Source organism: Panthera leo, chromosome C1 (genome assembly GCF_018350215.1).
Source record: "Panthera leo isolate Ple1 chromosome C1, P.leo_Ple1_pat1.1, whole genome shotgun sequence".
NCBI lineage: Eukaryota > Metazoa > Chordata > Mammalia > Carnivora > Felidae > Panthera > Panthera leo.
In genome coordinates this window covers 215,747,397-215,772,613 of record NC_056686.1, presented here as the reverse complement: position 1 = coordinate 215,772,613, position 25,217 = coordinate 215,747,397, and the positions used below count along the sequence as shown (strand labels likewise).

Sequence of the window (25,217 nt, the reverse complement as noted above, 5' to 3'; positions counted from 1 at the left end):
TGACTTCTCCCTCTTCTACTTATGATGCCAAGGGGGAAAAAAAATGAGTCCGTTCTATTGTCTTTAAAACTTATCTGGCAAAATTATATAGATAAAAGTGAGTGAGATAAACGAGAAGTCTACCAAAATCTCATGTAACAGATCAACTCATTGTTGAACACGAGCATCAAATGTTCTTAGTGGCGGCTGCAGAAATGGTGTGATTTTAGATTCCATTCCACTTAATTACGGCTCTCTAACCATGTTCGCATGTGGGCCCATAATCTTTAGAATAATTTTAGATACGTAACATCTTGCCGATCTAATGCAGTTTCTACTGCTACTTTCCGACTTCCGGATCGCTTCGTTTCCAATTTCTCACTGGTGTAAACAACACTGCAAAGGACATCTTTTATTCACACTTTTCCTCTGGATAAAATCCCAGGAGAGTCATCACAGAGTCAAACAGCATTAATATCTTCCTGGCTTCTGACGTGTGGCCTGACACATGTTGCTGATTTTCTGAGGCCAGTGGGCTAGAAGAAGATGGAACCCAGGCATCGTGAAAACAATTCAGCTCACGATTTGTAAAATGGATGTAATGACAGTGATGGTGACAAGGAAGGAGGAGAAGGAGAAACGGTGATACTAATGACGAGGACACGAATATACCTCACGTGGCCGAATGATACAAAGATCGCGTTGTGTGAAGCGCTGGGTAAACTGAAAAGCTTCTGCAGACAGGAGCACTTGTTAATTTCACCATTGGTGACTCTTCCTTCTCTCTGTAGTTTATTTAAAAATTTTTTATGTTTGTTTATTTATTTATTTTGAGAGAGAAAGAGAGACACCAACCATGAGTGGGGGAGGGGCAGAGAGCGAAAGAGAGAGTCCCAAGTAGGTTCCGCACTGTCGGCACAGAGCCTGACGTAGGGCTCGGTCTCACGAACCGTGAGATCATGACCTGAGCCAAAATCAAGAGTTGGATACTTAACTGACTGAGCCACCCAGGCACCCCTCTATCGTTTATTTTTTAACAAAAGCTTAAAATGGTGACATTGCTAAACTTGCCTGTCTCTAAATTCTGAAGAGTCTGTCTCCCTCACGTTTTTCTCGCGATAGCATCTCCTCGCGGTCACCTGCTCACGCCTGTGTCTTGCTGGTATCGTCCTCCTCACGATGCGGGAGCCCAAGTGCACGCTCAGCGCTGGGGCAATGCAGGCACGCGCCTCCCACCCTCGGTCTTCCAAAATCCCCGAAGCATTATGACCAGTTACGCCCAAGGGGTCAGAGGCACAGTTTATAAAAGGAAAGGAATAAACGAGATCGTGTGCTTGGGACACGGTGCAAGCCGTGTGGATGCTGGTGTAACCTGATGGTGAAGAAAGGGGAGCCAGGGAACCCGCGGGCCTGCTCACCCCCCGCTTCCGGGCTAGCGCTGCACCCCGGGGGACGTCCCAATTGCTGTCTGGGACAATTCAAGACCAAGACATTAAGCACACCAGAAGGTCAGTTCTCACTTAAGTGACTGTACTTAGAAATAAGTTTAAACATTTTTTTTCCAAAGGCAAAGTCTGTCTATCCCAGTCGTCAGGCACCATGCTCGTCGCTGCAAAAACACTCTTTGCATCTTGCCCGATCTTCTCTGCTTCAGAACACCTGCTGCTACAGACTCCTAGGTGTTGATGGAGACCTGCGTCACCATGCTTCCTTGCGCTGGCTTACGCAACGCGCACCTCGTGCTTGTTTGGCTACGACCCGTTACTCCTACGGGTGACACGGCCAAGTTCACGTGCGATGCAGCGGTAACGAGGTATGGCGCCACCACAAGGAGGAAAACAAAACTAAGGTTTTCTTTTAAGCAACAAAATATGATGACAGCATTCGTGTAATAGGGTTCTGTGAAACAGAGCGCCTGAGACGTCCGTATCTTGCCCTCCATACTCCCAACCACTACATTCAACCGTTCGCTTTCTTCCTTGGCGATGGATAACGGTTCCGTCTTTGAGATGTTCTTTCTTCTTTCTTTGGGAAATACAGTATGTGCTTTGCACAAAATCCATTTTGACTCGCCAGCACCGTTCTGAGAGCCAATTTCTCTGGCTATCGCTATATTTATTCTCCCTTTCAGGGAGGAGGCCGAGGTGGTCATGTGGGTCTACTTTCAAAGTGCCCCCTTCCCTCTCCCTTCCAGTCCTCGTGAAGCCGGTGCTCACAGAGAAACCACGTCGGTGGCGTGGAGGTGAACTGCTTGGCTGTGGATGTCCTTGGGTTTTACCACCCCCCAGAAATACTCCAGAAAGGCGAATGTTCTCCATATGAGCGGAAGCCATGAAACACTGCGCCACAAAACTGGGAGATGGCAAGCGTCATGACTTCCCTGAAGATCCTCCTTTGCCAGTGTGGGGATGGGGACGTAGTAAGGGGGCCAATCGTGGCCTCCCCTCTATCCCAGAACGGCTCCTTCCCGAGGCCCAGGCCGGCACTCAGCCGCCTTCCTGATGGCTGAGGTCCTTCCTGGCCCTGCCCCCCCCCGCCCCCCGCCTCTCTCAAATGCCGACCATTTGCTGGTCCAGCTTGAAACACTATTCATCACCAAACACACACACTTTTGAAAGGGAGAAAAAGTTTCCGAACCTGTTCTTTTACTTACAGGTGTGTCTGTCCCCAGAGTGGAGGACAGCTCAGCGTTTCCAGGGTTTTCAGCTGAAATCATCACGATCAAGGTGCTTTTGGCAGTCCTTACAGAAAAGAACACCCCACGTAGAGTTCAAATAATTGAAGAGGGCTTCCAAAAAACGGAAGGCAGGCTCCTGATTTACACCTGAACTTGTCCCCAGTGGTCCTGCCCACAGGGTGCTGGGCGGGGGAAACCAAACAGTGCTCGTCCTCAATGGTTACCTCCTAGATGTCGCCTGGCGCGTGACGGGCACTAGTGTGGACTCAACAAAAACACAATTTGTGAGCTCACGAAACTGGGAGGGGATAACAGAGAATTAACGGTCCACGCCTGGAAGAATGACAGAAGCAACAGAACGGGTATTTGCCTAAACCTCAGTGGGAGAAACGTATAAACACAGAAACAGCTAGCAACAAGAATGCATGTCTCATAGAAGCTGCAGATGTCCGGGTTCTTCTAAAGGATAAAATAATAACTTTCGCGTCTTTTAGTTACAGATGTAGCTGACAGAAACCCCACAAAATGTTTCTTCCTTTCCCACAAAATAACGGGTTGTTAAATAGCCATCAAAACCCACTCCCGGTAAACCCTAGTGCACGGATGCAGATATCACGGGATGCTGCCGTTTGGATTTTTTTTTTTTTTTTCGAGAAATAATTCTCAGCCAATCAGGCAAGTGTTCTACCAAGGGGCTAGGAGGGGGTTTAGCGGCGGCGCCCGATTTATGTACCAGAGGATGAACGTGGTACACAAAGTCCAAAGTGTGCGACAGGAAGGGGTGACGGAGGCCGGCACGCGGTGAGAGGCGAGCCCCGGGGTGCTGACGAGGGGCGGCCCGACAGACCGGGAGACGCACGTGACCGGCACCGGACCATGTGAAACTAAACAAAGAAAAACTTTGCTTCTATGAGACAACAACGGATCGGGTTTTGATGTTGCGTTATTATTATTATTTTTTTTTTTTGGTAATAGCTATTACCGCCGTAACAGCAGCTTAGCGGCTCGGCGTCTGCGGTGTGAGCAGTTTTGATAAACAGCCTCTGTGGGCCACACAACGGGGATAATGTATCCTTAAGTACCGCCAATGAGCTGCCATTCTGCACAGCCAATTACTTCTGTGCGTCTGTCACTCAAAGGAAAAATGACTGAGCCCATTAGATCAAACCTTTGTCACTGTTCCTAATGCACTCTTAGGCCTCATTAATCTCCGGGAGCAGTAACAGAGCCGCCGGTGTCTCATTGCCTCCCCCGAACAGGCCCACGTGAAGCCTCTCATCTCTCCCCCAAGTGCACCGCGTTAATCAAGCTCTCCTTATTACCCCAGTCCCTGTCACGGCGGAGAGCGCGCTCCCTCTTAAATGCTCTCATTATGACCCATCTTTAGAGCCGGCTAAGTGGAAAAAAAGAGAGAGGGAGAGAGGGAGAAAGAGGACGGGAGAGAAAGAGGAGAGGAAAAAGCAAGTCCGATCACATTAATATTCATGACAATAATTAGTATTCTAGGTCACTGAATATTCATGCTATTAGTTTGGTTTTTTATGGGTTTGCTGGATGTCCTGATTACTGAAGTGTGGAGGAAAACAGCATGGCGGAGACTTTAGATGTCAACGGCGGCTCGATACTCAAAACACATCCAGATCCCCGCCCCCCACCCCGGAAAAGCAGCCTCAACCCTCCCGACGGCTTTCGGCTTTCGTATTTTGAAACCGCCGGGGGCCAGGAGCGGAGGGAGGGAGGGAGGCAAGGGGGCAAGGTCTCCCCCGCTACGAAGGCCCACGCGTCGCCCCGGTGCGGGTAAAAGCACAGTCGTGGTCCCGAATACCCAACAAAGACACCCTCTCAGGACAGGGAGGTATGTGGCAGCTCGGAACCAAATGTGGCAGGAAAAAAGAGACGCTGGGCCACGGCCCGCGAGCCCAGGGCCCTCGGAGATCCCGGAAAGGCCCGCAGAGCGCCTCTCTGCCCACCGCTCTGCCACTGCAGGGGGCACGCAGTCTGCAGGCGGCACGGGTTTACGGTGTTGAACCCACAACGACTACACAGAGGCTACAGAAACAACAGTGCGTGGCAAGAAAACAGATGAATTCCAGGGGCGCCTGGGGGGCTCAGTCGGTTAAGCGTCCGACCTCGGCTCAGGTCATGATCTCACGGTTCGTGGGTCCGAGCCCCGCGTCGGGCTCTGTGCGGATGGCGCAGAGCCTGGAACCTGCTTCGGATCCTGTGTCTCCCTCTCTCTCTGCCCCTCCCCTGCTCATGCTCTGTCTCTCAAAAATAAATAAATGTTAAAAAAATGTAGGAAAAATTAATTCCACAATTTCTTCCTTTTCTTCACCGGGGACAAGCACAGCTGTAACGACGGATTCTTGACACACTTCTGGAGACTCGCCCTGGGCCACGCTTTGGAAAGGCAGCACGCGGCGTGTTACCCTCACAAGAGCAGAGGTGGGCCCATTTTCCACCGTAACGATGAGGAAGAAGCTGACGTTCGCAGAGACACCTGTTCAAGGTCCCGAGATGGTGAAGGTGGGACTCAAGTTAGTGTTTCTGCCTCCCCGGGCCCGACCGCTGGCCATTACATTGTCCTGTTGTCTACTTCAATGTCAAAGGAACTTAAGGACCTGATACGAGTCTGCGTTCCGTCATCGGTGGATACCATTCTACCTACCACACCAGCCTGGCCAATGACCCAGGTCGGAAAACAGGACATCTGACGGTCTTCTCTGGAAGCATATCTGCAGTTACAATTGGGTGGATTCTCAAAAATGTGGCCTTGGATTAGAACGGCCGAGTGGGTTCCAAGCCAAAGCAATGGAAAAGACAGATGATGCCACAGACATCCTGCGTGAGTGACCTTGGAGGAGGGGGAGGATTCCCTGGGGAGGGGGAGACTTAATCAGGCCTGAATAAGTATCTTCTGGATTCTTCTTTTTCTTCTTCCTCCTCTTCTTTTTTGCTGGAGTAGATGCTTAAGCGGATTTTCCAAAAAGTCACTTGGCTTCTGTATTCCTATACGTCATCTAAAACAATTCTTTTCTATTTTCATACTTGATTGATAGTAGTTTGGCCCTGCATATAGACTTCTAGGTTCAAAATGATTGGCCCTTAGTGTTTTAATTGCTTTAAGTTTATTTTTATTTAATTTTGAGAGAGAGCAAGTGGGGGAGAGGCAGAGACAGAGGGAGACAGAATCCCAAGCAGGCTCCCTGTTGTCAGTGCAGAACCCGATGCAGGGCTCGAACCCACAAACCGCAAGATTGTGACTTGAGCTGAGATCAAGAGTCGGACGCTGAGCCAACTGAGCCACCCAGCCACCCCTAAATGATTGGTCCTTAGAAAGGAATTCTTCCGTTACTTTTTAGCACGTGGCGTTTGCGCTGAGAAGGCGACAGGCCAGACGAGTTCCGTCTCTTGGCAGGTAACCTCGCTCTCTCCTCCTACCTGGGAAGCTTTCTGGGATTTTCTCTGTGCTTTCAGAGCCTCCTGTCCCCTCCAGCTTCATACCAGGCTCTTCGGACAAGAAGACGCCAACATATGTCTTCTTTTGCACACCTACGTCACCAATGGTATCCTTGGCCATGTTCTTTATAGTATTTAATTAACCTATCTACGGAATTTTTGATTTTTGTCATCTTTTTTCTTTAATTTGCAAGAAGTCTTTCCCCCCAGGTTTTTCATATAATCTTTAGTTTGTTGCATTTTATGAAAACAGTAATTAATCTCTTCCTTCCTTCTCCCTCAGCGTCACTCCCTTTATTCTAGGATCACTAGTCCATTTGTTTCTCTCGGTCCCTGTTTGCTTTTACTGCTGGATTCCACAGACCTCTTGATTGTCTGTACTCGTATTTATGAGTCAGAGCCTGAGGGTCGATCAGGCCGATGCAGGGGTTTCCCTGTGGCCTCTGGACATGGGTGTGGCACACGCTGACGGGTAGGTTCAGTTCAGATCGACAGCGCAGGTTCACGGGCAGGCTGGTGCCCTTCAGTTATGTCCCTCACGGTCAGAGGGGACATTCCTTGCCATTTATTTACATTTCTCTGTGACTGTGCAGAGCTCTGAGTTTCCCAAGCTGCTCCCTTCTCTTTCAAGCATCAGCATCCACATCAGGTTGGAGACGGGGATGCCCAGGGTTGGCTCTTCCGGAATGCGTCCCTGAGCCCGCCATGCCTGCATTTCACAGCTGCCCGACAGGAGCGTGGGGCCACCCCACCTTCATGAAGGCTCATTTACTCTGCTTAACTGGTGAGCTCAGTTATTAGTACGCAAGGGAGCTGCTTTGACATGTTTCTCTCCTCTTTCCCGAGCCCAGGGCAAAACCTTACATCACGATCATCACGTTTCCAGCATTCTCATGTACGAAATGTGGTCAACATTCCAAGACTGGCAAAGCATTTCCCAACACCAGGAATAACATAGGACCTCTCTCCCCGCCCCAGTGATCTTCTAGCCCCTTGCCTCCTTTGTCCTTTGAGCACTGATCGCCAACTTCAATGGCCTTATCTGTTTCTTCTGTCTCCTCTGCCACCGCTGTGGAGTATGAGGCCCCTGGAGGGAAGGCCTTGTACTGCCCCCAAGTCTCCAGACCACTCATCAGGACTGGGCATACACACGGCAGACCCAACAACGACGGAAGATGAAGCGTACAGGAAACAGGAAGCGAGGCAGTAAAGTGCCCAAATCATGACATTGGATGTAAAGGCTAAAAAGCAAACTGACGTACGATGAGGCACTGTAATATGTGAAATGCGAGATGCATTGTGACCGTATGCTAGAAAATGAAGACAGACATCCGAATAAACACTCCAACTAACAAGAGTTCAGGAAGACGGCCGGAGATAAAGTATAAGGATTAGGAGCTTTCTTATTTCTTGCCAAGTAGGTGACAGAGTAGACAGCCCCCTTCACTCTCCTCCCCCACCCCCCAAAAAGATCAGCTTCGCACGTCACCAAAAACGGACAGAACGGATCCGCACGGTACATCTCGACGAAGTCCTGGAACTTTACTGAGGGATGTGTATTAAGTTTGAGTAAGTTGGGCAAGACCTGTGTTCCATGGCAAGAAACTCAAACGTAGTAGTCACTGCTCCAGTTAACTGATAGGTTAGAAGCAATGCCAGTTAGAGCCACCGTGGGATTCTTTTTTGGGCGGGAGGGGAAGGTCTCAAGTTACTCAAGTTTACTGGAAAAAATAAACGAGTGGCAACAGTCAAGAACGACAATAAAACGGACGAGTCATATTACTGCCAGATAACAGACTGAGTCATGAATCTGAGACACTGTGGTAAACCCATACTTGATAACATCATGTGGAGACAGTGGGTCAACTGAATAGAGTCTCAAGGCCAGAAACATGGTGGATCTGATTAAATTAGTTGTACAATAAAGGTGATGCACACAATTATAAGAAAACAGTTCAACACAGAAAGGACAATTCGTTATCTATTGGAATAAAAAGTTTGATTAGATTTATTCTTGCACATAATTGACCCAAACAGATTAAAGATGGATTAAAGGCTAAATATTTTTCAAAAACAGGCAATAAAATTGTGAAACTCAGAAATACATATGTCAATTGTTAACTGTTTTCAGGATTTCAAGAGGCCTTCTAAACATCTAAAGGAGAAACCACTGAAGGACTTCTGATTTGATTCTGCGTATATATTTTGATCATATATTAAAAACGGGGAAAACCTCTACCTGCAGATAAGACCATAAAATTTAAAAAGAAGCAAATAATAAACGGGGGAAATATCTGCAGAATGTATTATAAAGCGCTAATATCCTCAATATATAAAGAGTTCTTACAGATCAATAAAAAAGACAAACACCCTAGTACAAAAAAGGGAAAAGACGACATCTAAACAATTCAATATAAGAAATACCTGTGACAATAAACGTGAGATGGCCAACCTTAGTCCTAACTGAAGAAATCCACATAAAGCAGGAGATATTTTTATTGCTTATCAGATTACTACAGATTCTAAAAATGATAATAGCAATGCCACAAGTGTGTGTGGGTGAAATGGGAACTCGCTTAATAGGTGGTAGGGTATTTGTATAACAAAACCTTTCCAGAAATTAATTTGGAATGTACATCAAGAATCTCATGAGTGTTTATATTCACTGGCTGAATCGCTTCACTTATGGACCTTTATTCTAAGACAAGAAGTGTTATGCACAAGGATTTAGGGACACGCAAGTGTCACGTCTGTGCAAAATGAGAAAGTTACTAGAAGGGAAGGCACACGAGACACTTACCTACTCCAACAGCACCGAGGTAAGAAAACAAATAAAAAGGAACAGCATAAAAAGAAACAACCATGACCAGTTAACTCGGAGCTCTAGAACAAAACGGCAAAATTCAAAGGAGTTGTAAAGAAGGATACTGTTAAGCACACGGGAAGTTCTTGGGCAAAGAGCTCTAAAACAGTTACAGTAATACTATTTTTAGCCGGAAGTGCACCCCGTAAGTGTAACGCCAATTCACTGCCAGGTAAATTTGCTGTGTTCAGGTGAGAGAGCACCTGGGAAGCAGGGAATGGAGGGCCGCCCGCCGATGAGGTCACCTGCACGCCGAGACAAGCGTGCCATGACCACGAGACCCTCTCTTCCCCCAAAGGGGCACTGTGATCCTGCAGATGTCATACCCCCATTTCCTCGTCCCCACTTGTGATGCAAAGGAGAGGAAAAACCAAGCAGGCTCCCGTTAAGAAAGATTAACTTAGCGGGGCGCCTGGGTGGCTCAGTCCGTTAAGTGCCCGACTCTTGATTTTGGCTCAGGTCATGATCTCGTGGCTCGTGAGTCTGAGCCTCACTTCGGGCTCTGTGCTGACAGTGTGGAGGCTGCTTGGGATTCTCTCTCCCCCTATCTCTGTCCTCCCTGACTCGTGCTTTCTCAACCCTTCTTGCTCTAGACAAATAAATAAACATTAAGAAAATTAAAAAAAAAAAAAAGGAATTAACTTGGCTTAGGGCTGAAAGAATGCGCTGTAACCAACTGGGCTTGGGAGCGTGGAAAAGGGGTTTCGGCATTTCCCCGCGCCCTCCCGTCCACCCAAGGCAGGGGCGTTAAAAAGAAATGGGGGCACTGAAAAACACTCCTTTAACCCAGGCCCAGGCCATACATAACCTACTGCATGGGACAGGACATGGTTAAATGGCATTCTGTACTTTCTGTTTACCAAATGTCACATTTTTCCTTAGGAAAACGAGCAGTGGCACCAGGGGATGCAAGTCTCAAGATTCAGGAATTTAAACAGCAAAACTTACGTATCCAAACTTCTCCACCTCGGAGGCTCCTCTCCCACCCTAATGCCTGGCAAATTCCCTTCCTCTGTTTACACTCAGCACAGGTGGTGCCCCGGCCCTGAGGCCTTGCCCCGTCTCCTAGGGTAGCGCTGAACACGTCACCCCTGGGCCTGCGGGCCCCCGTACGTACGCCTGCCGTGGCCTGCTATGTGGCACTGCGTTTACTTGTCTGCTCGTCTGTCTTCCCCACCAGAGGCTGAGATTCTGGAGAGTAGAGATGATGTCTTAACCTTCTGTGTCCCCAGGGCCCGGGACCAGGCCTGGCATACGTCAGAAATGCCATACACGTTTGTTGACTTGAAGAAATAAATGCGTGGATCTGACACGATGGGTTACAAGGGCAAGTGGCAAATCAGCTGGTTTGAAGAGGCCTGCCTCTTGCAGAAGTTCTGCGGATCAGGGACCCTGTATCCACCACACACACCATTCCTGGCACAGAACAGGTGGTCAGTAAGTATGTTTTGAGTAAATTAATAAATACGAAGTGGTGAAGACGTTAGCTTTTCATTCAATACAGAATTTTTGTTTTCCCTTGGGTGGTTCTTTTCTCTCTTCTAATCCCGGCATTAGCACACCACCCTGAAGAGGGAAACTTCATATATGTCTTGGAAGGAAGGTCAGCAGGTCCTAAGAGACCTTGTCACCACTCTGGAATGAACCGATGTCTCCTTTGATGGCAAGCCCAGCCCAGGTTTGTTTTGATTGGTAATAACGGCTGCTGCTTGTATTGTACTTTATGAGTTTCCCAAAACTGTCGTATGTGTCATCTTACCTGCCATCACATCTCTGTGAGGTAGGCAGGCCAGGCAAGATCGACCTGATGTGGTGGTAAAACCTGGCTGAGTGAGCTGTCCAACACCACTTGGCATCATGAAGTAAAGCCCAAGCTATGGCCTCCAATTCTGGCCCCTTTCTCCTACCCTGCTTTCACCAACCAATGCCATATTTATGCCATAGAACCGTGGGGTTAGCATCATCCCTCTTTAAAGGCACTTAACATCTCAGAAAGGGGAAAATGCAGCATTTTTAAGAAGCAAAGACATATGCTAGAAAGTGCCGCATAACCATAATTTATTTTGAGAAGACTGGATGTAGGTTAGAGGGGAGAAAGGGCCTTTTTGCTGGGGAAAACAAATCCATGTGTTGAAGCGTGTCAGAAGGAGGACTCCAGCCTTTTCTCTGATAGTAATCACCAGAAGGTTAAAGCCGGGGGCAGTCATTTGCAAAGATTCTTAAACAAAAGCGAACCATGACTTTTTGAATGGCTTTGCAATTGCACACAAAGGCCAGGAATCTCTAAACACATCTAAATTTGAGAAAACACGCTCTCAGATCCCGAATTAAAAAGCAAATTCTCCTTTGAAAGAGAACAGGAAAAATTACAGTTGTGTTAAAGAATGACCCGACAGTTACCATACAAAACCGAGAGGACGGAAATCTTAGGTCCAACGGTTTCCTTGAAATCTTGCTCCAAATAGCTCTCCTACTTTTATCCACTTGGTCGCCACAAATGAATACCAACCCTTGATATCTGCACGATCAATTTACGTATTTTAGAAGGCCCTCGAATCCTCGATCATATGTGAGACTCGACTTTCAACTACACAACTCTGGGAGGACCTCGTGGTTTGGTCTGGGCGGCCGTGCGTGACTCAAAATGGCACCAGGCGCTGGCTGGCAGTCACAGAACCACCCACAGAAGCGAAGAGGTTTCTAAGCCTTAACGTACAATGTTAATGGTTAAAATCTCACTTGACCGCAAGGGCTCCGCACTCTCCTGCAACCAGCGACATCTACTGCCGTCGTCACGCTGGATTCTTCAGCACGTCCGCTGCGAGCTTACCTGAATTTGGGGAGATGTGTAAACTGCTCATGTCCTTGGACAGGCCATTGGTTTTAGGGCTGGAGATGGGCGCACAGGCCGACGTGGCTCGGGGTGGCCTCTTCCCTGGGACTTTCACAGTGGTTCTCAGAAGATCAATCTCTTTACCATGAACATTCTGCATGTAATCCTGTTCAAAATGTTAAACATCCAAGAGATATTAAAAAGAAGACCTTTCACAATCTAGGACACAAGGTTCTATCAGATACCACGAGTTGTAATCCTATGACCCTTCCACTGTGGCAAGCACTTTAAAAATAATGAGGTTTTGATCTGTCTACTATGGTGGCATCATCGTTATATTGAAACCACAGTCTCTTTGTCCTGAACTAACCCAGGCCCCGCAAATCCAAGCAGACACAGGAAATGCTTCCATCAGGGGGATCAGAAACCAGCTGGAGAAAACAAGTGTCCACGTGAAATCGTATTTTATAAACTGCTGCTTATAGAAAGTGCACTAGGACCCCGGGGTCTTCCTGTAAGTTTCAGGTAAAGTTCCAGGGAGTAGGGAGCTATTTTATAACAACTGTTCTGCCTTGGATGGCAACACCACTAAGCCTCTAGATAAGAATGAAGCGGTCTGTTGGGAACTCAGGTAGAAACTCCTGAAATAAAAGGCCAAGCATTTTACTAGTAAGGACCAGGAAAATGTCTGAGGGCGTCGGTGGTACGGTGTCGAGAAAACGTGGAGCTCGCGGATGGGTGTGTAATGGCCGGATGTGATGTGGAAAAAGAAAGAACGTTCTTTGGTACTCAAGCATCGTGTTTCTCCGAGCGGCTCGCCGTGCCCAGAGAAAGCATCTTTGTGTTCTCTTCATGCTGGAGGTGGATGACCCAGTTAACAGGGAGCCACAGGGATGTCTAGGTAGATAGGGATGGTCTCTGTGGGGGTCGCTGGACAATTCCGTGCAGAGCAAAACATTATCTAAGAGTTGGTTGTCGGGTCGGGGGAGAGGAGAAGCAGCTGAGAGGGTGAGGGGCCGACTGGTGAGTTAGGAATTACTGACCCTTCAAAATGCATTTTTTTTGGCAAAGTGCCCCCTGGCCAAACACGTAGACATGTTAAATCGACCTCACACATTAAGAAAGGGCATATTCTACAACATTCTTGGGCAAATAGCACGTCAAGTGTTTTAAGGCTAAGCATGAAATGAAACAAATGCATTCCTTCCTTGGCAGAATCTTGGTAGAATTCCTTTCAGAATATAAAGGGGAAACGCCAATAAATTTGTAGTTAGGATGAACAATGAAGTTCTTGTCAATGTAATTTCAGAAGAACCGCCAAATAAACCAGGGTGTGGGCCGCCAGGGACCCAGGGAGGCTGGAAAAGTGAGTTGTAATTGCTAACCCGTAGGGTCAAGTGACGCAGAGAGAACCAGATAAAGTCCTAGAAGGACAGCACAAGGGACAGAGACCCAGGCTGTGGATGAGGAAAGTCGGCCAAAGTCCATCAAGGGAGGCAAAGGGGGCCTAGAGAGCAGCAGGGAAGCCGAGGCAAGGATCCCCGGCTTCTGGGAAGCAGGCTGCGGAGCCTTTCAGTTCACGTGCCAGCAGGTGAAGGGGCTGAGAAGCAGTCACTGGCTCATCAAACAGCAGGACGGTTGCGGACAGAAGCAACGACACAAAAAAGGAACCAGAAGCACAAGATTCCAACACAGGGGAAGGAACCCGCACTCGGCTCCTCAGGACAGACAGCACGAGAAGAGGCATCGTCCCTCCGCAGTCTGCTGGAGGGAGGGTCGGCCTCGAGTGTTAAAAGCAGAGACCTCACCCCACAACGCAAGCACTTACGGGGCCCCTGGGTGGCTTAGTCGGTTCAGCATCTGACTCTTGATTTCGGCTCAGGTCATGATCTCATGGTTCGTGAGATCGAGCCTCGCGTCGGGCTCCGTGCTAGCGGCACAGGGTCTGCTTGGGATTCTCTCTCTCTGCTCCTCCCCTGCGCTCTCTCGATCTCTCAAAGTAAATAAACAAACTTAGAAAAAAGGTGGGGAGGAGGGGCACCTGGGTGGCTCAGTTGGTTGAGTGTCCGACTTTGGCTCAGGTCATGCTCTCACGGTTTGTGGGTTCAAGCCCCACACTGGGCTTGCTGGTGTCAGTCCACCAGCGTGGAGCCCACTTCAGATCCTCTGTCCCCCTTCTCTGCCGCTCGCTCACTTGCACTCTCTCAAAAATAAACATTAAAATAAGACAAAATAAACAAAAATCCCTATTCTGCCACGCTTTAAAAAAAAATGAGAATTGTTTAAAAAAAGAGAGAGAGAGAGAGAGCACTTAGAGGGGGGCACGCGGGAGCTGACCCAGACTCAGGAAAGAGGGCGTGGGAATTCTCAGCAGAGGAGGAAGGGCAGGAAGAAAAAGCCCAGAAGGGGAAGGCCTGGCCACGGTGGGGGGGGAGACGTTCTGATGGAGCAAACACAGAACTCTAGAAAGTTGGAAAAGTACCAACCCAGAAGGAAAAGACGCCACAGGGTCCCTAATGACTTCCTAAGGATACAACTCAAATGGCCAATTCTTGATGGCAAACACACACTCACAAGGCCAAGCAAGGCCAGAGCCAGGAGGAACCTGGGACTGAAGACGGCCAGAGAAAGGATCGGGGCTGCACCAAAGTGGGGCAGATACAGACCAGTTCTTCAGAGGCAGTGGCGAGGCTGGGCCTTCATCAGCACTTGTAAAACCAACCATCCGGAGAGCGGTAGTGGCATCCACAAGCCTCCCGTGAGCCATGGAGGCCAGGAGCAGAGGTCCCGAGGCCTGCTGACCCCGCAGGACGCGCTGCCTGGAGTCAGTCTCCGCCATCCCAACAAGACTGAAGACTCCACGTGGGAGTCAAGACGCTTGGGCAACACCCCAAAATATAATCAACCGTGAAAGAGCTGTGGTTTTGGAAGGATATGGACCAAAGACAGAAAGACGGTGGTTACGAAGGCAGAGTGAAGGAGCAAACAGACCCAGACAGGAAGGAATACGGGAAGACTCATGACTGAGCTCAAGGTTTTGGGGATGTGAACAAAAAGCAACAAGGAAGCCATCCTTGCTTAGTGGAGGGCAAAGTGTCAAGGTCATTAAAGAAAAAACAAAGGTCGTTCTTAGACATCTTTAACGTACTTCCATTAATATCCAACGAAAATGGGCAAACCCAAGCTTCAGAACCAAAGTCAAGGCTTGTACAGAACGACCTCATTCTCCCACACTTGCTCTTTCAAAAATATCAACTTGCTATAACTTTCTTCTTTAATGCCAATTCTTAACAAATTAAAATACAATAACAGGAGTGTAATTGAGCATTTATTGCTTATGGGCTCTAAAATGAGGCTAATCAGATAGTGACTAAGCCTCAGCATGGGCTCTTTTAATAGGCATGTTTTAACATACAATAACCAGGATATTTTATTTAAAATTATTATAGAAATGTACCAAGAGTCTGCTCTTTGGATGTGAACGCGGCAAGGGAACACATTTATCTTTGGCTCAGCATGGGCCAGGGAATCTGTTTCCTCGCTTGAGTTAGGCGTCGAAACTTCAGAGGAACTAGATCTAAAAAAAAAAACCCCAGAATATGAACTTGGCAATTCTTGCGTTGCAAGCACTGTGGTTTTTTTTTTTGTTTTTTTTTTTTACAGACCTTACAAGATGCATTTCCTAATCCACGAAAAGCCCTTGGAGGTGGCGCTTCAGAAACAGTGGAAGGCAAGGAGGCCTGAGTATGTGGCTTCTGGGTTCCCCCAAGAGAAACGATGCTGAGTTTCCCGTGTTTGAAAGAATCCATCCCTTTTCATGTCTCCCCAGCTTGGCAGTTGAGGAATTAAAGCCAGAACCAGTATACAACGTGGCCGCCTCAGAAGCGGGACGTGCGGCCCTGCGGGGCCCGAGGGAGGGACCTCGCCGGGTAAAATAAAGACGGCAGGCTTGATTTTGATATGCAAATGCTTCAGATACTACCCTTCCTGTGCTCCTCGTAGAAAATGCTGATCGATGATAAAAGGGGGAAAAAACCCTTTAACGAGGCATGAGGGTAATTCAAAGCCAAGTACTTTTAAACAGCACGTAACAAGTCCCCGGGGCCCACTCAAGAGCCAGGCCCCTCTGAGGCGCCATCTCCCGCCCCACAACAGCTTGAAAAAGTAGTAATTGCCAACCTATTTGCATTTTTCTTCTCAAGTTGTCCGCGCTCTTGTCGCGCGGATTCTTTTTTCCAAGCGGGCGCGGGAGCAGAGGGACCCGTTCCTGAACGTGTCGATAGCCTTGGTGACTGTGCACCGGGTCCCCCCGCAACCCGGCTCCCACACCTTTGCCAACCCTTGTTTTTTACCTCTCGCTCCTAATTATGTTGCATCTATTGCCGTACACTTAATTAGCTGCATTAATGTGATTTCTTTTCACATAGTCAAGCAATTAAGAGCTATGATTGAGTTTCATTCAATTAGCCTCAACAAACATGCTAATTGATGTCCCAGATGCAAATGAGGTGCAATGAGAGAAACCTGCGAGCGACTGGGAGCTGTGTCAGGCCCACAGCTTTCAGCCTGCTGACGGAAGCACAGCTTAACACGGCTCCCACCTTCTGGGGGGCCGCCTTCAGGGAGGGCCGCGGAGTCATTAGCGCCGCCGTGCCTCCCATCGCTCCCGGTACGCAGGATTCATTTGATCTGCCGCCATACGATCCTGTCCTAAAAGCTCACAGCTACCCGTTACCAGGACCTGGAGGTCATCGGCTCGGTGACGCTGTGCTCCTGCAAGGAGAGTAAGCCCTCACCCAAACGCCACGAGAGGCTGCTAGAATGACACAGGGGTTCTCCCCAAAACTGCACGGGGGGGGGGGGGGAGAAGAAGGTGCGTCTTGTCTTGGTGACCTCAGAGCCCTCTGCGTGCACGACGGCCCCACGGTTCTCAGCAAATGGTGAGTTCATCTTAGTCAGCTCTGGGGCATCTGGCACTCGAAGTTAAGCTCAAAATACAGCAATCCATCAAGAGTCCCTAAAAATACCCTTACTGTATTGATTCTCCCTGCCTCCCATCCCGACGTCACCTTTGGCTGTCTGCTGAAAGATGGGTTTGCCCTATGTGTTCACGGGGGTACCGAAAGCAGTTAACAAGATCTGAAAGCTAACCCAAGATGCAGAAACTACGTATGATTGGCATCCCAGAATGAGAGCATCTGAATAAAAACCCATGGCTTTGAAACCGTACTCTCCTTGCAGAGATGATGCAATCGATGCCACTCTGCTTTTACACACTGGGTTGTTTTTTGTTTTTAAAGCATGGAGACTCATCATTTCCATAATTAAGTGATGCAAAAAGAATCACAGAGATTTCTGTTCCAATTAGGTTTTCCCAATAAGCTCTGGTTTCTGAGTACACATAAATGCTCAGAGATTTAATATTTTATGTTAACATGTAATACTTTCTCTAGGGTAGATAATTGTTAGGACAGACTGATGACGGGCCACGGCCATTGGATCGGATTTTTCCTCTCTGGATAAGCTAGCTTGTTAGTCCCCAAAGCGTGGTCCCTGATACGCAATCAAGGGGTTCACAGGTTCAGTACTGTTTTCAAAACATTCCAAGGCACTTTTTGCCTCTTTCACTGTGTTGAAATTTGCTTTAATGGTGGATAGAACTGCTGGCCCCAGAGCACAAACCAAGGCAGTGGCACCAAATTGTATTAGTCCCTGTTGCTGTTATACGATTCATTGCCATGCTCTCTAAATAAAAACAAAAAAAAGTTGCACTTAAGAATGCTCTCAATCAACCAACCAACCCCCAAAAAACAAGAAGCAAAAAAACCAAACCAACCAAAAAGCTACAGATTCATCAATATTTCAACCGTGAGCACATACATGTCTTTTTAATTTTCTGCGTAAGGGACACGGAAAGTACATATGAGTGTCTGTGCCACAAACACGCTGGACAGCGTCCTGCAGAAATGCACTTCTGCAATTGCTTGGAGTTGCAAGCTGAACTAGCCACTTTTTTGGCTGGGACACACTTTTACTTGCAAGAATGACCATGTCAGACACGAACTAGGCTTATTCGGTCTTGGGTCTTTGGCAGGTATTTTCTTGAAAATGAACAAAGTGAGCACTGCAAGAAAAATAGCACACAGTGTCCGCATCCAGCGTAGAAAGTATAATTTGAGCTTCCAGTGAGCATGAGAACCTTGGAGACTTGTATCTCTCACCGTGTGCCTGACACTTTCCAAATACTTAAGGCCTTTGCTGATAAGATGGGCAGTGATATAAATGAATGCAGCTTCTGGATATCATCTGATGAAAAGTGTCACCATTTGGAAAGCTGCATACCTCAGTTAAACAATATTTTTGAAATGACGCATGCACGGTGACACATGTGAGGCTGAACGAATTTTAAGGGAGCAGAGAGGGGAGATTTAGTGGTAACTGTTCAAGATTCTGTGCTGCGTTCCTATGTTTTGACAAACTGTCACGTGTTGCGTTTTGGTGCAACCAAACAGAATACCCACAATGATCAGAAATGTCTACTGGAATACTCTTCCCTTTTCCAGCGAAATGTCTGTACCAGGTGAGGGTCCTTACGCACCAAAATGACATAACATAGCGAACTGATGGCAGATGACAGTATGACAACCCAGCTCTCTCTTATTAAGCCAGACATCAATGAGTTTCGGGAACAAGAAAACAATCTTCTCTCGTCAAGATTTTCTTTCATTTTGGAAAAGGCGTTTTTCATAAAAATGTGATTTATGTAATCATATTACAAAAGGGCAATTTATTATTATTTTTTTAAATGTTCCTTTATTTTTGAGAGAGAGAGGCAGAGAGACAGGGAGACCGAGAACCCCAAGCAGGCTCTGCCTGCCAGTGCAGAGCCCATTGTGGGGCTTGAACTCAAGAACCACGAGATCATGGCCTGAGCTGAAATCAAGAGCCAGATGCTTAACTGACTGAGCCACCCAGGCGCTCCAGGTGGTTTATGATTTTAAATGAGTTATGTGAATATTTACAAATTTCCTTAGTTTTGAATTGTAATGTGCTAAGTATCAATTAGATACAACCTACAGAAACAAAAGCACTTTTGGATTCCTCAGTTATTTTTTAAGAAGGCAAAGGGGTCCTGAAGCCACAAGGCTCAAGAACCACTCGTCCAGTTCAATGTTTGCAAAATGGCCAACGGCTACGCACACGTGACTTTATGCGCACAGCATACAGGGGGAAAGAGCCGGATCTACGCAGAGATATTAGAGATGTTCCTCAGATTGTTTGTCTTTTCCTGGAGGAAAGGATTGACTCATTCTCCTGATTTTCACTGCACTTCATGAATGTCCAGGTTCAAAGAGGAACTGTAGTTTGTATAAGTTCTATTTTTAAAAATCCTTACTTCTGCGCTCAAAAAAAAAAGTATGTAAGAGAGCCCATTGTTAGATGCGCTGCTATTCCCAACTACATTTAATACTCTTTTCAAAGGAAACTAATCTATAAAGACACACATAATACCGTCCATTCAAAGAGACTAAGCAAATGTTCAAGTCCAACATTTCTGAATAATAAACAATAGCCTCATCTATAGTCATGGGCACAGAGGAAACCGACACCCTAAAAATACTATGGAAATATCGTAAAACTATGAGAAATCTTCTGGCCGTGTCCTTTCAGATCACATAACTCAAAGAAGACAATTTCTCCTTCTCTCCAAAGGACCAGTCACAATAGCGAGGTAGGAGGCAGCTTCAAAGCGAAACACCCTATGAGCAATGATTTTTGTTTCCCCAGACAGCCAACAGAATTGCAGGGTTTCGCTTTCGGAACTGCCTTTGTGAAGACCACTCGACCAAAGCTTGTGAGCGCACGTCAACGTGACGTGTGGCCACCACAGGAAGAAGGTACCTGGCGAAGTGGATGTCTACTGGTGACGGAGACGAAAGCCCACGGTTATGACATCCAATTCTTTAGTTAATAAAGGCTTTACAGGGCCAGGGAGTCACATAAGACCGGGTAGGAAGGCTGGTGAGGCATCATGGGGGATCAGGGCCAGGAAGTGACATAAGACTGGGTAGAAGGGCAGGCTGGTGAAGCATCACGGGGCATCGGTGGCGGTGCACTTTAGGCACCATGGACAGCTCCAAGCAGGCCACCTCTCCAGTCTGGTGGCCAGCCTCCAACACACGTGGGCTAAAGTCCAACGTTAGCCCAGGGGGGTGGGTTATTATAATAGAAATCAAAACAGCAGAAAACTCTAAATTGAATAATGAATATACCTTTTGCTCCCTGATTGTATCTGTCTTGATTGACCTAGTCGATTGAGCTTTCCACTGCAAGAAAGATTTTCCTCATTTTAGGTTAAATTGAATATTACCCAGTTGTAACCCATGCGTGCTCAAACCCAGCCCGTACAAAATGAAGGTGTCGGTATGGAAATGGCTTCCTGTCTTCCCAGTCACTGTAGGCCTCTTCAAAAGGCAAGCATGAGTGAAATTTCATGACGATGAACTCGAAGGAGCTAGCGCCTTTCCTTGGCTATATGAGTACTTTAATAATTAATCATGGCTTGAAACAACTGGACCGGCAGTTAGATCTGGGAAGTTTAGAATGAGATAGGAATGCTCGTCATAACGGTATCAGATCTGAAGCTCTTGAAGATTCCAGATTTCTCACGATGAATTTGCCAGAATACTCAGCTCTTAAAGAAGCAGATTTTTAAGGACATGGTCTGTCCTCGGGGGGGGGGGGGGGGCACTAATGATCGCTATGCTTTTTCTTCTACCAATTGACCCAAAGTAGGACAGAAATCTCCCATATCTGTTGTTGCCCACCACAAAATTTAAGGACTTTTTTTTTTTTTTATTTTTAAAAATTTATTCACACTTAAGAGACAGAGCAAGCAGGGGAGGGGCACAGAGAGAGGAAGACACAGAATCCGAAGCAGGCTCCAGGCTCTGAGCCGTCAGCACAGAACCCGACGTGGGGCTCGAACCCATGAACCGTTGAGATCATGACCTGAGCCGAAGTCGGACGCTTAACCGACTGAGCCACCCAGGCGCCCCAGGACTTCTTCTAGTTCTGAAACATTCACCACACCCGTACGGAAGGCTCATCGCTTCTTTCCTCCTGATGCCTTGCTTTAACAGGAGTTCATCCATTTCCCTGATGTTACTGCTGCCATGGTGGTTTACAGTGATTCGAGCAGATTCATCTCCAATGAGGAGCAGTCAGTTCATTGACTCTTGAGACATTCTGATTTCCTAAACTAAACACGTCTGCCGAGGACAAAGTCAGCCTCCTTCTGGCCAGAGGATGGCCTTGGGGACCAAGCCCAGGATCCAACCTTGGAGTTGTGTCCTCAGACCTGCTACTTAATCATGCTTGGTCCCCATTTCCACATCTTTAAAAATAGGGGGATGAACAGTTCTTACCTCATGTGCGAGGATCACCTGAGATAATGTGCGAAGTGTCTGCGAGAGGGTCAAAGCCCTCAGCGAATGACGGCTCTGCCTACTGTGTCCAGTAAAAATTCTGGAATCTTTGCCCTCTGATTTTATGTGGGCATTTCCGGAGTTAAAGGTGTTGTTCCAGGGGCGCCTGGGTGGCTCAGTCGGTTGAGCGTCCGACTATGGCTCAGGTCATGATCTCACAGTTTGCGGGTCTGAGCCCCACGTCGGGCTCTGTGCTGACAGCTCAGAGCCTGGAGCCTGTTCCGGATTCTGTCTCCCTTTCTCTCTGCCCCTCTCCCCTGCTCACACTCTGTCTCTCTCTCTCAAAAAATAAACATTAAAAAAAATTTTTTTTTAAAAAGGTGTTTTTCCCACTTGGGGTAGCAATTCTGACATAAAAAGTCATTGGGGGGGACCCTCAAAGTGACTTTTCACTTCCCAACATAGGAAAAAAAATAATTGGCCTCTGCAAACGCAAGACAGTTTCTACTTTCTCTTCTTTTTCTCCCCACCCTTCTTCCTTCCTTCTTTTTCTCTCCCCTTTTCTTTCCTTCTTTCTTTTCTTTTTTTTTTTTTTTGTGGTGGGGGAGGCTTGTATACGGTAGTCAGACATTTTTATTGCAAAATGCCGTCTGGAAAAGATGCAAAACAAAATTGCCTAAAATGCAAGGGAGAAAAATCCGGGGGAAAACAAAAGGCCCCCTTCCCCTTGCTTATTGAGTTCAAAGGCATAACATGCAGCGCCCTGCAGCAAATGGGAAGCTACACTAATTTTAAAGCCATAAAACGCTATCAAGTGCCCTGCGGGGCAGGACTACAGTGAAGCTAGTGGCACCTAAATAAGATGTGGTTCATTTACTCCGCAGCTTAGCCTAATGTAATCATCAGCGGATTTTAGCCTAGAGTTGTAACAGGCAAACAGCCGACGCCGAGGAGGTAGCACTCCCAGCCATTGAGGGGGCCGCGGCTAGATTGCTGTTGATTAGAAAATTTTTCAGTTTTGACAAGCGCTTAATGAACATAAATCGCACCTTGATTGGTTTCCATTTGGGGCCACAGGCACACCTGAGAAGCGGCGGGCCTCCACCTCCACCCCTCTCCTCCTTGCAAGACCTTAGCGACAAGCCAGCAATTGGGTTACGAGCCGCAGAAGAAAATATTTATAAGATGTAATAATGGGATTCCGTTTCTTAGTAGAAGTGAAAGATTTCCTCGCTACCCCCCACGTCCGTCCTCTCCCGCAGAGTCCGCGGCTGTGACTTACTGTCAGTTGAAGAAAACCAATGGTTTTGATTTATTTACCTTTTCGCGAGAATTCTGGCTGTGGTTAAGAGTACTAAAAAGACCAAAGATGGAAAACAAAATGACACAGATTGGGCTCAAAGGATGAAATATCATGCTGTGTATGATAGGACAATGTCCCATCGACTCTACTAGAAGCTTTCAAGACTCCAATCCACAGGCTACATTTAAATCTGTGTATTTACAGAAACACACATATACTTTTTTTTTTTTTTAGAAAAGAAGGCAGAAGGATTTTTCAATGTTGAAAAAAATAGGTTAGGTAGGATCTAGGATATTTGGTGGTTTAATTTTTATAGAGAAAGAGGACTTTTTTTTTTGTCTGGTCACGCCCTACACGCTGTGTGATCAACACGAGGAACCTGTTCCATAGCGAGCATGCATTTTGGCCATTTTATTTGGAAATCTAAACACTTTGCAAACCCTCAGGGCTCTACAAAATAAATAAGAAATTACTTAGGCAGAAATAAGACTTTGATAAAGAATCTAACTTTTTTGTTTATATGCAAAAGGTAGGAGTGTATCAGTAGTCATTTTTTTAAAAAATAAATTTGTTGTTTAAAATAATTTTTTAAGGTTTATTTACCTTTGAGAGACAGAGAGAGACAGTGTGAGCCGGGAGGGCCAGAGAGAGAGGGGAGACACAGAATCCAAAGCAGGCTCCGGGCTCCGAGCTGTCAGCACAGAACCTGGCACGGGGCTCAAACTCATGAACTGTGGGATCATGACCTGAGCCGAAGTCGGACGCTTAACCATCTGAGCCATCCAGGCGTCCCTGCAGTCATTCTTTTTAACAAAAGTTGTCCATATTCCCTGAAAATACTTAGAATACCTTGGCAGTATCATTGCACGTGTTTGAAAGCACTGCCATCTGGGAAAAAACGGTTCATCACCCCATCTGAAACTGATGGGTGAATGCCAGGGACAGTTCCCAGGTCATTGGAGGCACAGAGGGGACCGCCTCCCCAACGTTCAGAGGGCTCCTGACAAACCCATATGACTAGGGCCGGGCCGCTGCTTTCATACCCCAGGGACCCCTCCCCAGTTCACTCTGTTCAGGACTGCACCCAGCATATTCCACCGCAGGCCCTGGAGAAGGCTGGACGTCTACGAAATTCAGTCATCCTCTATAGTGTTTGCGTGTTGTGGTTCAGACAATGAAACCTCAAGAGGCATTTGCACACCCACGAGCACAGCAGCACTATTCACAACGGTCCGGAGGAGGGAGACATCCAAACATCCCTCCACAGATGAACGGATAAAACGAAATGTTCTCTACACACAGAAGAGAATATTATTCAGCCTTAGGAAGGAGGGAAGCCCTAGCCCCTGCTACCATGTGCATGAACTTCAAGGATTTTGTGCTAATGAAAATGCGTCAGTCACAGAACGACAAATACCGTGCGATTCCACTCACGGGAGGTAATCAAAGAGTAGAACGAATTCACAGAGACCGACAGCAAATGGGGGTGCGGGGAGAGAAACGGGGATTTGGCGTGAAAAGCACAGGGGTTCAGGTGCTTCAAGATGAAGAGGTTCTGGAGACTGGCTGCACAAGGAGGATGCACCGAACGCTGAACTACACGCTGGAAAACGGCGAAGATGGTAAATTTTATATGAGGTGTATTTTACAATTAAAAAACAAGACAACAAGACCTTAAGCTCTTCTCCCACCGTGGGGACCTTTTCTTCTATTTGCAGCAGGTGGGGGCTGGATACGGCTGTGCCTTATTTCTGTGGCTTGAAAGCATCAGGAGGCAGCTTCCTCTGCTTCTGATTCCAGGAACCGCAGGCCTGCAGGTGTGAGGACAGCCCACGCGTGTGGCCACTCGTGCCTTCTTCTTCGTTCGACAAGACGGCGCCGATGTGCAGGAGATGCAGGCAACAGGACCCCAGGGGTCTCTGCTCCAAGAGGCTCCCAGTCTTGTGGGAGAATCAGGCAGCGACATAAGCCAAGAGAACAGAGAAACGACGGAACGCAGCAAGGGGAGGGCACACACAGCAAGTGCACCCCAACACGCCCGGTGGAGGGAACTCCGGAGAAGTGACATTCAAGTCTGGACCGATGAGCAGAGTTTGTCTGGCAAAGGGGAGGGACAGGAACGAGCATTTCTGGCGCAAGCGGCTGTATTTGTTAGGGTCGGGAGGCCAGAGAACACGGCAGGGGGGACCAGGCGAGGCCTGGGGGGTCTCAATAAGGGGTGAGGCCTCCATCCTAAGCAGAGTGGGGATCTTCTCCACCATGGAAACATTTAACAGAATCAAGTAGAGGGAAGGAAGTAACAATATGATGAAAAGCACAAGGTGATGTGGAAAAAATCACAGGGAGAACTGCCCTTCCCTGCATAGCAGACAGTGGCTGAATTCTGGAAACCCTGGTGGGCAGGACACCACGCTGGCCAAATGGAGCAGACACGCAGGTCTGAAAGTCTGGGAGATGTGGGGTTTCGGAAACCACCTGTCGGTGGGACTGCAGGCAGAGGTCCTCCCAGATGAGTTCCCAGGGAGCAGTGAAGGCAGAGATCCATGTGATGGTGGAGTAACCAGAGTCCTGGACCTCGAATGAGGGGCTCGGGGGTTCCCAAAGAGGGCCCCCAAGTCCTGGTGCTCCTCGGGGCTACATCCAGGCCATCGCGGTGTGGAAATCACAAGTGCAGG

At 47.6% G+C, this 25,217-nt stretch overlaps 1 protein-coding gene across 2 annotated transcripts in view; it reads right to left on the bottom strand.

Annotated features, from left to right (window-relative positions):
* Positions 1-25,217, bottom strand: part of AGAP1 (ArfGAP with GTPase domain, ankyrin repeat and PH domain 1) — a 551,033-nt gene that overhangs the window by 176,897 nt on the left and 348,919 nt on the right. For both annotated transcript variants that reach the window (XM_042950624.1, XM_042950625.1), the window contains exon 11: positions 11,809-11,977. In XM_042950624.1, the coding sequence (XP_042806558.1) occupies positions 11,809-11,977 (169 nt within the window). The remainder of the gene's footprint in view (positions 1-11,808; positions 11,978-25,217) is intronic.